We start from the raw sequence: 12,619 nt of genomic DNA, 5'->3' as shown, positions 1-12,619 counted from the left end.
TCATACACACACCTCTCCTCACTAAATATCATCTATCCATTATTCTTCCTTCCTAATCCTATACACCTTCTTATATATTCATCACCCAAAAAATACAAAAAAAAATAAAAAAATAAAAAAAATAAAAAGTGAAAAAGTGCATGTTTGGTCTAATATAAACATTTTTTTTTTAGTTTTATCACAAACTTTTACTAATATAAAACTTGTAGTATAAAATCTAATATCTTGTCTCCAAAATCCTACAAAAATAGACTCTTTTGGAAGCCTAGAAAGTAGAAAATAACCCTTTTGTCCTCTCTTTTATTCTCCAAAAAAAATCCCACTTAATTTCCAAAAAAATATTTTTTAGCTATTTTATTTTTATTTTATTTTGTTGGGTTAGTAATAAAATCGATCAATCAATCAATCAGTCAATCGAAACAAATGCAAGATCATCAATCATTAACAGCAGCAGGATTTCCACAGCTGAAAATACAGTTTCCAGAGCATGAACAACTGAGATGCCCACGTTGTGATTCTGCAAACACTAAATTCTGTTATTACAACAACTATAACCTGTCACAACCTAGACACTTCTGCAAAAACTGTCGGAGATATTGGACTAAAGGTGGCACTCTCAGGAACATTCCTGTCGGCGGAGGCTGTCGAAAGACAAACAAACGCCCTGCTCCTGCAGCTGATTCGAATTCCTCGAAGCAGCTGCAGCTGCAGCAACGTGTGGTTCAAACCCAGTCAGCATCAAGTGTCCCATCTTCAGGTTCGGGTTCTGGGCTGAATTATAGCCAGCCACAGAACCCGACCCTGAAGATTGAGCCCGGCCCAATCCTGGGACCGACCAGTGTTGGGACGGGCTCTGGTGTAAGTAAAGAGAGTAATTTTACCTCTCTTCTTGGGTTGGCTACAAATGGGCAATTTGGTAATTTTATCAATCGGTCGAATGATGGGTCGGGTCAGAATACGGGTTTGGATGTGCTGCAAGGAAGTGGGAATTCATCAGAAGGGTTTATGTTACATGGGCTGCAAAATGGAAGTGACACAAATTGTTGGGCAAGTAATAATAATGGATGGCCTGATCTTGCTATTAACACTTCAGGTTTTAAATTGCAGTGATCTTTTTTTATTATGCTTATTAGAGACGATTAATTAATAATTAATAATAATTCCTATTGTTATTATGGGTTGGTTAATCACTCTCATTCACACTCCATATAGAGGCAAATTATCCTTTGTTAGGGTTATGATAATAATTTTCTGATGCTAGAATAAGGTAACAAACCGTCTCATTCATTTGTTTACTTTTTTTTTTCCTGAAAAATATTTTAATTAAAGGTAAACAAATGATTAAACGGATGGAGTATATTATACTTGGATCATCATAGCTATATACCTAATGTATTGCATAGGAATATAGGATATCTTGATTGTTACTATACTATATGCTTGTTTAATTATTGGGTGTTAGAAATATAGGAATCTACAAATTATCAGTTTTTTCATGAAATGTTATGTTAATCCTTGTATTAACTTTTATTAATGTTGTGAAAGTATCTGAATGTTTTTTTAAAGCATTAATGCATAATACATTAATGTTGATCTTAGTTAGGCTCAACCACATGATTTTCTATTCACCTGTGGTCCAGAGGTTGTATAATCTTGGGGGTGGAGTGCCACTGTGCCCCATATATAATGCATGGTAAAATCTGTCGAGAAATCGTCTCAACCAGAAGTTTTAAGCTTAAGCTGATAGTTGGAGTCTTAAGATCGATTTTATATTCTAAAATAATTGACTTAAAAACATAGACTGTTGTCGCGCCACAACCATCCAGATAAACCCGTTCCTCTTTTTTATTTTACTGTTTCAAATACAACATTAGTACTTTCCAACCATTAATACTCTGCCCATTACTGCCCCATCGGTACTCTTCCAAACATTATAGGAGAGGCCGATCGCGAGAGGTCATAGGAAATTAGGAATGCCTCGTTTTCAAATTACTGGTACTGAATCTCAATATTATCCTACCTACATTTTTTAATATATCCGTCTAGGGCGTATGTTAATATTATTAGTAAGCTTAGGTACTCATGAAGTTATATATGCTCAAATATAAACTAAGCGACGGGTGTTACCGAAGCAAATGGTAATGAATTCGACATTTCAAATTCAATTTACGAGGAACAAAAACAATCACGATCAAGCGGGATAATGGAGACTTTAAAAAACCGGGACATCATATCGTATTGAATGATATCAAAACCAGGACCTCACCGATGGCGACGAATGCATTATGAATATGATCTATAGTAGTGTGCATTATTGTTGAATATCAAATCTTATCGTTTTGTTAGTTGGATGTATTTAACTTGGGGTTATCAGTATCACTAGGGGTATTCCGTTTTTTATAGGTATATAGTATAAATGTATAATGTAAGTTGTTGAATGTTTCAATATCAAGTCCACATTCACTCATTCATGAATGTACGTACAGGAATTGAGACTGATATAGTGTAGAAATTTGACATTTTTGATGGTTCATTGGATTTAGTACTCTATTTTTAGAAGTTGCTCAGCACTTGGATATTCCTCCCTATTTAAAAACCATTTTTGTGACGGATAACCCGTCACAAAGCCGTGTTCTTGTTTTCAGATTTTGTGACGGCTACATAACTGATTTATGTGACGGATAACCCGTCACATAAGTTTGGTACCCTTGGATCTGATTAACACGCCTTTATTATGTGACGGGTCTGGGACGGATAACCCGTCACAAATGCATTCCCGTCACTAATCCGTCACAAATCATTCCGATTGACAATTTGTTGCTGACGAGATTTGAATTCAGATTAGGAGTATCACCCTTCTTGTCTTTACCAGTTATGCTAGCTGATATCTGCATGTTACATTTATGTCTATAAAGGTTGGCCAAAACGGACAAAGTTCAACCAAGGGTTGTTCTATCAAGTCGAAAATCATTCCGATTGACAATTTAGGCCCAAGTTTTATCTATTGTCGCGATGAAATCAATGATTGATTATGTTAGGCTATGGAATTGGGTGTACTTGATTGATTAATTAATTAAGTCTTATGGAAAACTTGTACAGTTTGATGACATTAACTAATAAGTATGATTGCAACATGGAGGAAATTTCGCCATTCCATTACCATACATGGTCTCCACACTCAATGTTGTAGTCCCTAGTACATTTACTTTTGTAGGGTCTTTGTTTCTCTAAGCAGATATGTTAGTAAATTCCTAAGAGCAATAGCAATAGAAGAATTTTATATAAAGTTCTTTTTATGTCATGTCATATTACGTCAATTTCAACACTTAAGAACTTTTGTTTACAATGGAAGAACTTAATATAAAAGTTCTTAAATGAAATTTACTTAGAAATGGACAATGTTGAAGTGTTTTTCACATTTTACAAAGCTAATTTATTGGTTATACACATTCCCATATTTAAAAACTTGGTTCTTATTTTAGAACTTTATTCTTAAAAATAAGAACCAACTTTTCAATGCAATAGAAGAACTTTAAAAACAAGGTTCTTAGTGATAACCTCAATGTTAAGAACTACTATTGTTATTACTCTAAAGGGCAAGATTTTGCAGCCTCAACTCGATATTTATCGAGTCTCAAATCGAAACTTTCATTGAAATGGGAGCCTCCATCCGCTCGAGATTTTTTTACTCGGGATTCGGGCCAGGTAGGACCACAAGAGCAGTAAAACTCTTCCTCCTGAGTTTTAACACAACTGTATTCTGAGGTTTTAATTTAAGACATCTGGTTAAGTTAGAACAATCCATTATTTGCTAAACGGAGTGGAAAGTAAATCTAAAGTAGTTGTGAAGCCTGTGATTGCATCCTTGACTAAAATGAAGTTTTTCTCAATTTTGAGTAAATGTCCTCCACTAAAAACAAAAAATCAAAATGTACTCTTCATTTGTCTTTGAATCTTAAAGACTCTTTAGCCATTGACTTGTGACTTTGAGGATGTAAAATTGTGACCATTGAATTATTTGAATGAAAATAAGACTTTTGTTTTTCAACTTGAGAATTGATATGGGTCACCCATTGTCAACATAACAACCCTATTCAAGATGAGTCGACTAGAACATCATGTTTCAACTGAATTTCGGTATCACCCATCTTAATTCCAACTTCGTATATTATCTTTGTAACTATTTTGGAAATGTAAAAGGGGAAAAGGGTGATACCAAAAATTAAAAGAGTAGGTCTCTTGAGAGACGATTTTTAATAAGGCTTTATCGGCAGCATTTATCAGACAATTTTAAGAAAAGTGTGACTAAAGGTAATAAAATAGATACAAATCATGATTAATGATAAAATGGGTACATTTATTATGTAAATAGGTACGAAATTACTATGTTACGATCAACAACAAAAGGAGTACGAAATACAAATAAAAGGGTACGAAAACTTGGTCTCTCAATAACTTAGTGAGAGACCGTCTCTCCTAAGTTTTAGTGAAATTAAAAAGACCCAATTGTATGAGCTCGTTTTCCTACGCATAATTTTGCACGATCCTTACATAAATTTAGACCGAGTAATGATCAAATTGACCATCAAAGTCGAAAGAGAACAACATCAATAGACGAGTGTAGTACTAAATGAATGAGATGTGCTAATGTTGATCTCGTTAAGAAGATTCCAATTTAATGTGACCTCCAAATTACACGAACAGCCGAACAGGCGCTGAACAGGAGAGGCATGTTCGGCTAGAGGTAGACTGGTAGTCCAACAGGCTGACTCCTCAATAGATGTGATATTGGCATTGTTCTCCTACCCTGTGATTCCCATGGCATCTTCATTGGTAGTATGCCAAAAGACGACGTTCTCGGATACTGTGTATGTAACATGGCACTGCATACGTGTCGCGGCCGACCCTGCAAATTGACATAAACATTAAAAGTTTAGAATCCAACTCCATAAAAATCGAACATGATGCTCAACTCGAGACTGTAATGGTAATATGCTTTATGTAACTCGATTCCCGGAAAGCGACACTGGCTCAACTTTCAGGCATAACTGCATAAGACCGGTCCAAAACCGAACCGGACCGGTTGAACCGGCGGACCGGCTAACCACCTAACCCAAGTCCGAGGATCGGACCGATTAAAAGGGGACCTGGACCGGACGAAAACGGTTTTTACCGGGTTTGGACCGGACCAATACCACTTTACAAGGCAAAGTAACTTTTTTTAATGTGGACCGGACCGGTATTATCCGGTCTGGACCGGACCGGCCAGTCCGATTTGTAACCCCTAATAACAACTAACAATCGGGTACAATTTTCGAGCCAATGAAAAACCGTGTCACATACAAGCTCCATAAATCACACTTGCAAACCTTTCATAGACCTTCATGAAAGGAATGAATGCAACAAGGTCGAGCTTTGATTATGCTAAACAACAAGTACAAAAGGGTACAAGTATCGTTCCCTCTTTCGTCATGATGTTACATGAAAACTAAGAAAACAAAAAACCGGAAAAAAAATCAGTTCTTAGAACGGTACAGGCAGAGGTTTAGGCAACTCATGCGATGACATTGGCATTGTCTCGAGTTTGCAATCAACGCTGAGGAATTGAGACGTCGACATGGTGTTGTAATCTCCCGTTAAGAGCATGTCTTGGATTGTAGACAATAGTACTCGTTCAAGATCCGCTCCATCGCTCCACTCATGGATCTTGGCTCGGATTAAGCTTGGGTTGGCCGAGATTAATTGCCAGACCGGGAAGTCCTTTCTTGGTAGTACATGATCACCGTCCCTTAGTTTTAAGGACGGACAATAGTCTCCACTTCCGTCTCCTAAATAAATTATCTTCTTGTTCCCTACTTCGGATAGTATCCTTTTTATCACTTCGCCCTGTTAAAATTAATCATTAGAATTCGTTAGAATCGAATTCAAATTACTAAGGGATTTATCGAATTTAAACGAAGACGATTTAAATAATAAATAAAAAAACAATTCACAAAACAGAGAAAATTGGGCTATAAACTTTTAAAAAGATACGAAATTAAAAAATCAATAAGTCTTGCTTAAGACCGTTTAAATAAAAACTGTCTGAAACAAGAATTAATTATTAGAATTCGTTAGAATCGAATTCAAATTAATGATTAATCGAACACTAAGTAATTCATTGAATTTAAACAAGACGATTTAATTATAATTATACCTTGCACATGTTTGGGGGGCATGGATTGCAACAACCATGAGAAGACATAGTAAAATCATGGTGAGGATGAATCCTCAATCTCCCTTCTCCATCCACATAACTCGGGTTCGTGTTAATTTCCGAGAAATAATCTCTTAAGCCGAGATGATCCAATATTATTTCGATGAAGAACGTATTCGCATCACTAACAATCCTCAAATCACACCTAAACAAAGACAAATCCCAACATTCAACGTAAAGATTTTCCAAGAAGTATAATTAGAAAGTTATATTTCCAAAAATAGTGAAAATCTTTACGTACCCTAAAGAATGAGCAGCTTTAATAGCCGGAACAACGCGAGGATGAATCGGAATTCTTGTTAAAACTTCCGCAATTTGATCAATTGTAACTCCTTGTTCATGCATTCTTTTCATCATTGTATCCTGTTAAATAATAATAAAAAAAATAATTCACAAAACAATTCACAAAACAAAGAAAACAGAGCTATAAACTTTTTTTAAAGAAAATACGAAATTAAAAAATCAGCAAGTCTTGTTTAAAGAGTTAAATTAAAATCGTCTGAAACAAGAATTTGTGTTAAGAGACATACGCAGTAAGAAATAGTAAAAAGCAAGAAAAACGTACCATGAGGGTGTTCCATGGCAATGTAGGAAGGAGCTCATTAAAAAGCTCCGTAAAACCCAACTCGTCAACAACCCAATTATCACTATCGACATCAATGATCGTTTTATCGAAATCAAAAATCGCAACAATTCCCTCCATTATTGATATAACACCAAGAATAATATTAATAACTTGAAAGAAATTTTAATGGGATTTTTTTGTGTGTGATTATGTGTGTGTTTGGTTGATATTAACGTAAGAAATTGTGATTAGGGTATTTATAGTATGGTAGATATGAAAGGTTTAGCTCTAAATGTACGCGGAAAATATGAATATGCCAAAAGAATATTACCAACAATTCTATGCGTAAAATTATATTGCAAGTTAATTAAGACCGCCTCTAGTCTTCCTTAATTCTAGGTCTAGAAAACACGTTTTTGTGTGCGTTAATCTAGTCATTTTAGGATTAGTGAGTTTTTAGGTAAATTTAGAACTGTTAGATTACAGTCGTGTTTTATATCCAAGGGTTAGAAATTAAATGGTTTATAACTTGGAAAGGATTTTAGGTTATTAATGTGGGTTGATACACCGCACACGTTAGAAAAACCGTTAATTAATAAAATAATACGGGAATATGATGGAATATTCGATGGGCATCTTAGCTTGAATCGCACTAATTAATAAAAACCGTTAGTTAAATTAGCAGCTGTAGATGTTTAATAGGAAGACTAAAGAATATTCTGTGATGAATGACATTAATCCTATGTGTGTTGGGAGTTTTCTTACGTGTTTGTTGTCTTTTGTTGTTGTTATTAGTTGTGGTTGGAATTGAGCCCTTTTTTCTTCTTCCAGGTTTCGTGCCGACGATGGCTTGTAATTTTGGTTTTCGGTGGAGGGTTTATCCTTCGATTGATAGGTGTTAAGTGACGGAGCCTGAACAAAAAAAATTTATCGAGCGAAAATAAAATGTGTTTAATTGGTTTATTTATTTAAGATGGTTTTATAAAAATCAAGAGGTTGACGAAAATTGTTTTTTTTAATTTAAGAGTGTTGTTTGACTTATGATTATCTTTTGATTAGTTAGCATTTTATAATGATAATCAATTACTTAAATTACGTACCGCCCTGTTTGGAAACACGAGTTTCATTTCACAATCTGAATTTGAGTTAAATCACCTGTTTGGGAACTTACTTGCATTTGAATTTGGATTTGTGTCAAATCCTACGGAAATCCCACCTTCAATAAATTAGCTCATTTAAAATGACGCCTCCACCCATGTCATTTAGAAATCCCGCCCACATATCGTCCTTTGTAAACACATCTCTTTCCTTTACTACCATGAAGATCTAGACAAACTTTCTCTCTCCCGTCTCAGTAAGATAGTAATCACATAGCTATTCATTAGAAAATTAATTTTATATTTGCAAAAGTAGATAAATTTCCGTTGCATCAATGGGAGCTCTTCTTATTATTTTGCAGATGAAATCATGTAGAAAAGGTGAGACTTGAGAGTGTGAAATTCTGGTTTTTAATTTCTTGTGTTCCCAAACAAGAGATTTTCTATTTAAATTCATGATTTCACTTTTCAGATTTAAAATAAAGGATTTCAAAATAAATGCTTGTTCCCAAACACTGTCATCGTAAACATTTGGTCATTGTAAATCTTTTTTTTTTCTTTCTTTTTTTTTTTTTTTTTTTATGACGAGGGGTTTAATCCCAGGGCACATGCAATACCCTGAAAACCACGTGTGCCAAGTAAGACATCCCTTAGGATGTCAGGTAACTACAACACTCCCGTGTAGGGAGTCGAACCCGGGACCTCTCAATTCGTTGCCAATTGCAATACTTTGAGGCACTCCCGCGCTCCACTATACTCAAGCCACTTTGATTCAATGTAAATCTTTTACATTTAACAATTAGATTATTTACTTGTGAGTTGTGATCTTAAATCGTTTGTAAATAATCTTTTTTCAAAGTTGAGAGGTTCAACTCCATCGCAAGATCTCTCATTCGAAAACCTTCAAACATGTTCTTCATAATTCAATTCATAATCAAACTTGCGAATGAGAGAAGAGATCTTGAAAAGAGATTGTTGGTTCAAAGATCTTGCAAAGAGATTATTCACTTGCTTATTTTCCGATAAAATCTTACCTGAACCGTAAACCCGCGACCCTTACAACTCGACACCAAACGGGTGAACTTGTTGGGTCAAAGATAAATAATTTTTTTTATAAAAATATTAATATTAATACACTATGATTGAAATAATAACTAAAAAAATTATTATTTTTAGTATTTTAAATTACAAGAACAATCAAGAAATTAGCTTTATTAAAATTGCACTGCGTATAACCTTTAATAATAAAATAATTACTTTATTTTTATAATTATTTCAATTTCAATCCTCTATTTACTAAATGAATAGGCGAAACTCCAATTTTTCCCCCCTAAAACATATTTCCTAGAATAGTGCTTGGTATTTTTAGCATATATTATAGGTGTGGACATGATAATTATAAATGAATAGAAGTATAATTTTTTGTATTTAAATATTTATAACATTTAATATTTCACATTCTACACAAATTTGTGTCCGATATTTAATTTTTAGGATAAGGAAATTCTTTTTTTAAAGAACTCATTGATAAAAATTTATGACTTTTTATGATAAAAATTTGCAGGTAAAAAAATACTCCCTCCTATTTCCTTATATCTTCCCCTTTCTTTTGGGCACAAAAATTAAGAAAGAGGAAGAAAGAAGGAATAAATAAAGTAGAATAAAGTAATATAAGTTGTGAAATTTATAGGTGAGAGAAAATAATAAAGAATGAATGATGAATAAAGAATAGATAAAGTAATAAGAGTTGTTGATTTTTTAGGAGAGAGAAATTAATAAAAAATGAATGAAACTTACCAAAAAAAGAAAGAGAGAATATAATCAAACTTGTGTGAAAAAGGAAAGAGGGAAGATAATAGGAAATTGGAGGGAGTATGTTATTAGTAAATATTTGTAAATTAACATCATTAATTTATTGGTTAAAAAAACAAATTCAAAAAAAATACTCATTTTATTATTTCTTATGATTTAAATTTTTATTTATTTCTATAATCAAAATACATTAAGGAGAAACATGAAAAATAAGTGAATTGTCAATTTAATTCTATAAATAATACACTAAAAAAAAGTAAAACTCTATAAATACCGTGCATACAGGATTTATATTAGTAATTCTATAAATACCGCGCATTCATTGCGCGGGATCTAAACTTGTATAACTAATGTAGGAATTGAAGGTGATCAAATTATGACCCTACCCCCAACCCATATGATCCGAGTATCCGACCTGTACTTGAGCCAATCTCTATTCTGGCCCCAATATTGTAACTCGGCCTGTCCGGCCCGTTTGGTAGGTCCTGAAGAAAATACGGAAGATTAGCCAAATGCTCAATATGACCTGAAAATCCATTCAACCTCGCATTGGGCAAGCTCATGTGAGACAAATAAGCCCACAAAAATGGCATTGCTGGATCGACGCAGCCCATTCATTAGGGTCCCATTTTATGGTCACAAGCTGATCCAATACACGACCCGATCTGAGTGATGATCATTGATCACTTCGATCCTTCTCCAGTCTCAAGTACTTCACTACCAATAAGAAAGATAGTCCGTCTACACTGCAATCTGTCAAGCAGCGGCGGAGTCAGGATTCCCCGTTAGAGAAGGCGAAAATTTCAGTAAAGGCGAATGAATAATTTCATAACATAAAGTTGAAAAAAGTGAAATTTTAACTTAAAACTATCTTTTATCATACAAATACTCTTTTTTTTTTTTTTTTGGCACCAGAAAAGAAAGGTTCCTTACGCAGTACCTACCCGACTCTCGGAGTCGGAATTTATTAATACATTATTAGGATAATAAATTAAACTACAGACGGGGTTGTTTTCCAGAAAAGGCTTCTTTGCGGGACGATCAGAGCTGACCAAATGAGCGAACATTTCTTTTCTCTTCTTTATCAACTGAGCTTCGGAGGAGTACCTGCAACAAGACACACTTACGCCACGAGGACGTAGAAATTTATTGGAGGGAGATCTACTTTTTGAGAAAGTAGATAAACTGTGTCTTGGAGATTCATCCCCTTGGCTTTGATTCTTCTTGGGACTGGCGATTCTCCACTTCTCGTGCACATGATGAGTAGAGGGGTACCTGCAAAGCATAGGAGTAAAAGAGGTGCCTGATGGCTTCTTAGACGAGAGAATCTGTTGGATTAATCTCCCAAAAACTCCAACAATTAAATGTTGAAATAAAGTGCTAAATGTTTCACAAGCTAATACGTAAATTATTTACGTTTTAGAAGAAGAAACATATAATGCACAAATGGTTATGAAATTGTTTTAATGAAAACAATTAATGGTTAACTAGAAGTTATGAGAACTTTTAGTATAAATTGATGTTGATGCTAATAGTTTTAGTACACACAAAAAGGAGAGAAGCAAATTAATATAATTTGGTGAGAATACTTATTGTTCTTAAGGAGAGAAAATAGAGTGTTCAACATCCATTAGATATAATAAGAGTGAGACAAAGTTTGAGAGAAAGTGACAATACTAGTGTGAGTGATTGTACTTACGAACTTTGTAATTTCTTATTAGTGAATTAATTTGTCAAGAGAGCCGTGGTTTTTCCCTTAGTTGAGAAGGGTTTCCACGTGAGAAATTGTGGTGTCACTTTATTCGCTCTTACTTACGTTCGTTGTGTGTGTTCCTTCGTAGTATCGTAGTTGGGTGAGATTCTTCCCGCACCGGGTTTACAGGACGCTTCCCCAACAGTGGTATCAGAGCCGAAGGTTCTGTATACTGGGAGGTGTGGGAGATTCCGTTTTAGGGAGGAAGTTATTTATCGTAAGTAATATGGCGGAGAAATTTCATGTTCCATTGTTTGATGGGAAGATGAATTTTATGGTGTGGAAAAGCACAATTGAAGACTTGCTAGTCCAGTCGAGTCTTGATGAGGCTTTGGAATTGACTAAGCCATTAGAGATGAGTGAGTCTAATTGGGAGTCAAAGAAAAAGAAAGCCGTGAGTATGATAAGGTTGGCGGTAGCACCGGAGATTAAGTATAATCTTTTGGGCGAAAAGGAGCCGAGGGCCTTGTTAGAAAAGTTACAAGGCATGTATGCGTCAAAGTCGCTCACCAACCGATTATGTTTACGATGGGAGTTGTATCAACTCAAGATGGAGGAGGGTGATGCAAATTTGCAAGACCACATAAATAAATTTAACCAGTTATTGTGTCAACTCTTGAATGCCGATGAGAAGATAACGGATCAAGAGCAAGCTCTCTTGTTATTGGCTTCATTGCCGAAGAGTTTTAGACCCATTGTGATGACGATGCTTGTGGGTAGAGAGAAAATCTCTTTGGATGAAGCAATAACGGTGGTGAGAGAAAATGAGAGGATGATGGCAAAAATAGATGGAGATGCATCATCAAGTGATGGGGCACTAGTGGCAGATGGTTGTGAAAGAGGGAGAAGATCACAAAGACATATAAATGGCCAAAGAAGTAAATCGAGGTCGCGCGCGAGGGACATGGATAGTGTGGAGTGCTATTATTGTCATGAGATGGGCCATATTCAACGAAATTGTCCAATGATGAAAGAAGACTTGAAAAGTGTGAAGTCTTTAAGAGAAAAGTGTCATGAGATGGGCCATATTAAACTTTTTTTAGAAGTAGATAAAAAATGAAGATTTTCCATTTATATAACATGTTTGAATGGATTCAATCAATTTTCAACGTTTGGTTTGAACATTTTGGAATATA

General features: G+C 34.8%; 2 protein-coding genes across 2 annotated transcripts; one reads left to right on the top strand and one right to left on the bottom strand.

Moving 5' to 3' along the window:
- The first annotated feature begins 423 nt into the window (after positions 1–423).
- On the top strand, positions 424–1,110 carry LOC141612917 (uncharacterized). The gene has a single exon (XM_074431664.1). The coding sequence runs from the start codon at positions 424–426 to the stop codon at positions 1,108–1,110; it is 687 nt and encodes a 228-aa protein (XP_074287765.1).
- Positions 1,111–4,340: 3,230 nt separating this feature from the next.
- On the bottom strand, positions 4,341–7,067 carry LOC141611011 (inorganic pyrophosphatase 2-like). The gene is made up of 5 exons (XM_074429403.1): positions 6,822–7,067; positions 6,498–6,619; positions 6,197–6,401; positions 5,536–5,886; positions 4,341–4,906 (listed from the first exon to the last, which is right to left on the bottom strand). The coding sequence occupies exons 1-5, from the start codon at positions 6,957–6,959 to the stop codon at positions 4,739–4,741; spliced, it is 984 nt and encodes a 327-aa protein (XP_074285504.1). The 5' UTR covers positions 6,960–7,067; the 3' UTR covers positions 4,341–4,738.
- Positions 7,068–12,619: the final 5,552 nt, after the last annotated feature.

Source organism: Silene latifolia, chromosome 11 (genome assembly GCF_048544455.1).
Source record: "Silene latifolia isolate original U9 population chromosome 11, ASM4854445v1, whole genome shotgun sequence".
Classification (NCBI taxonomy): Eukaryota; Viridiplantae; Streptophyta; class Magnoliopsida; order Caryophyllales; family Caryophyllaceae; genus Silene; species Silene latifolia.
This window is presented reverse-complemented; position numbering and strand designations above follow the sequence as displayed.

Excerpts from the sequence above, each read along its gene's own strand:
- LOC141612917 (XM_074431664.1), top strand. The coding sequence starts at position 424 with ATGCAAGATCATCAATCATTAACAGCAGCAGGATTTCCACAGCTGAAA.
- LOC141611011 (XM_074429403.1), bottom strand. The coding sequence starts at position 6,959 with ATGGAGGGAATTGTTGCGATTTTTGATTTCGATAAAACGATCATTGAT. Across the intron at positions 6,402-6,497 it reads AAAGCTGCTCATTCTTTAGG|GTGTGATTTGAGGATTGTTA; the intron begins GTACGTAAAGAT and ends GTCTTTGTTTAG. Across the intron at positions 5,887-6,196 it reads GCCCCCCAAACATGTGCAAG|GGCGAAGTGATAAAAAGGAT; the intron begins GTATAATTATAA and ends TAATTTTAACAG.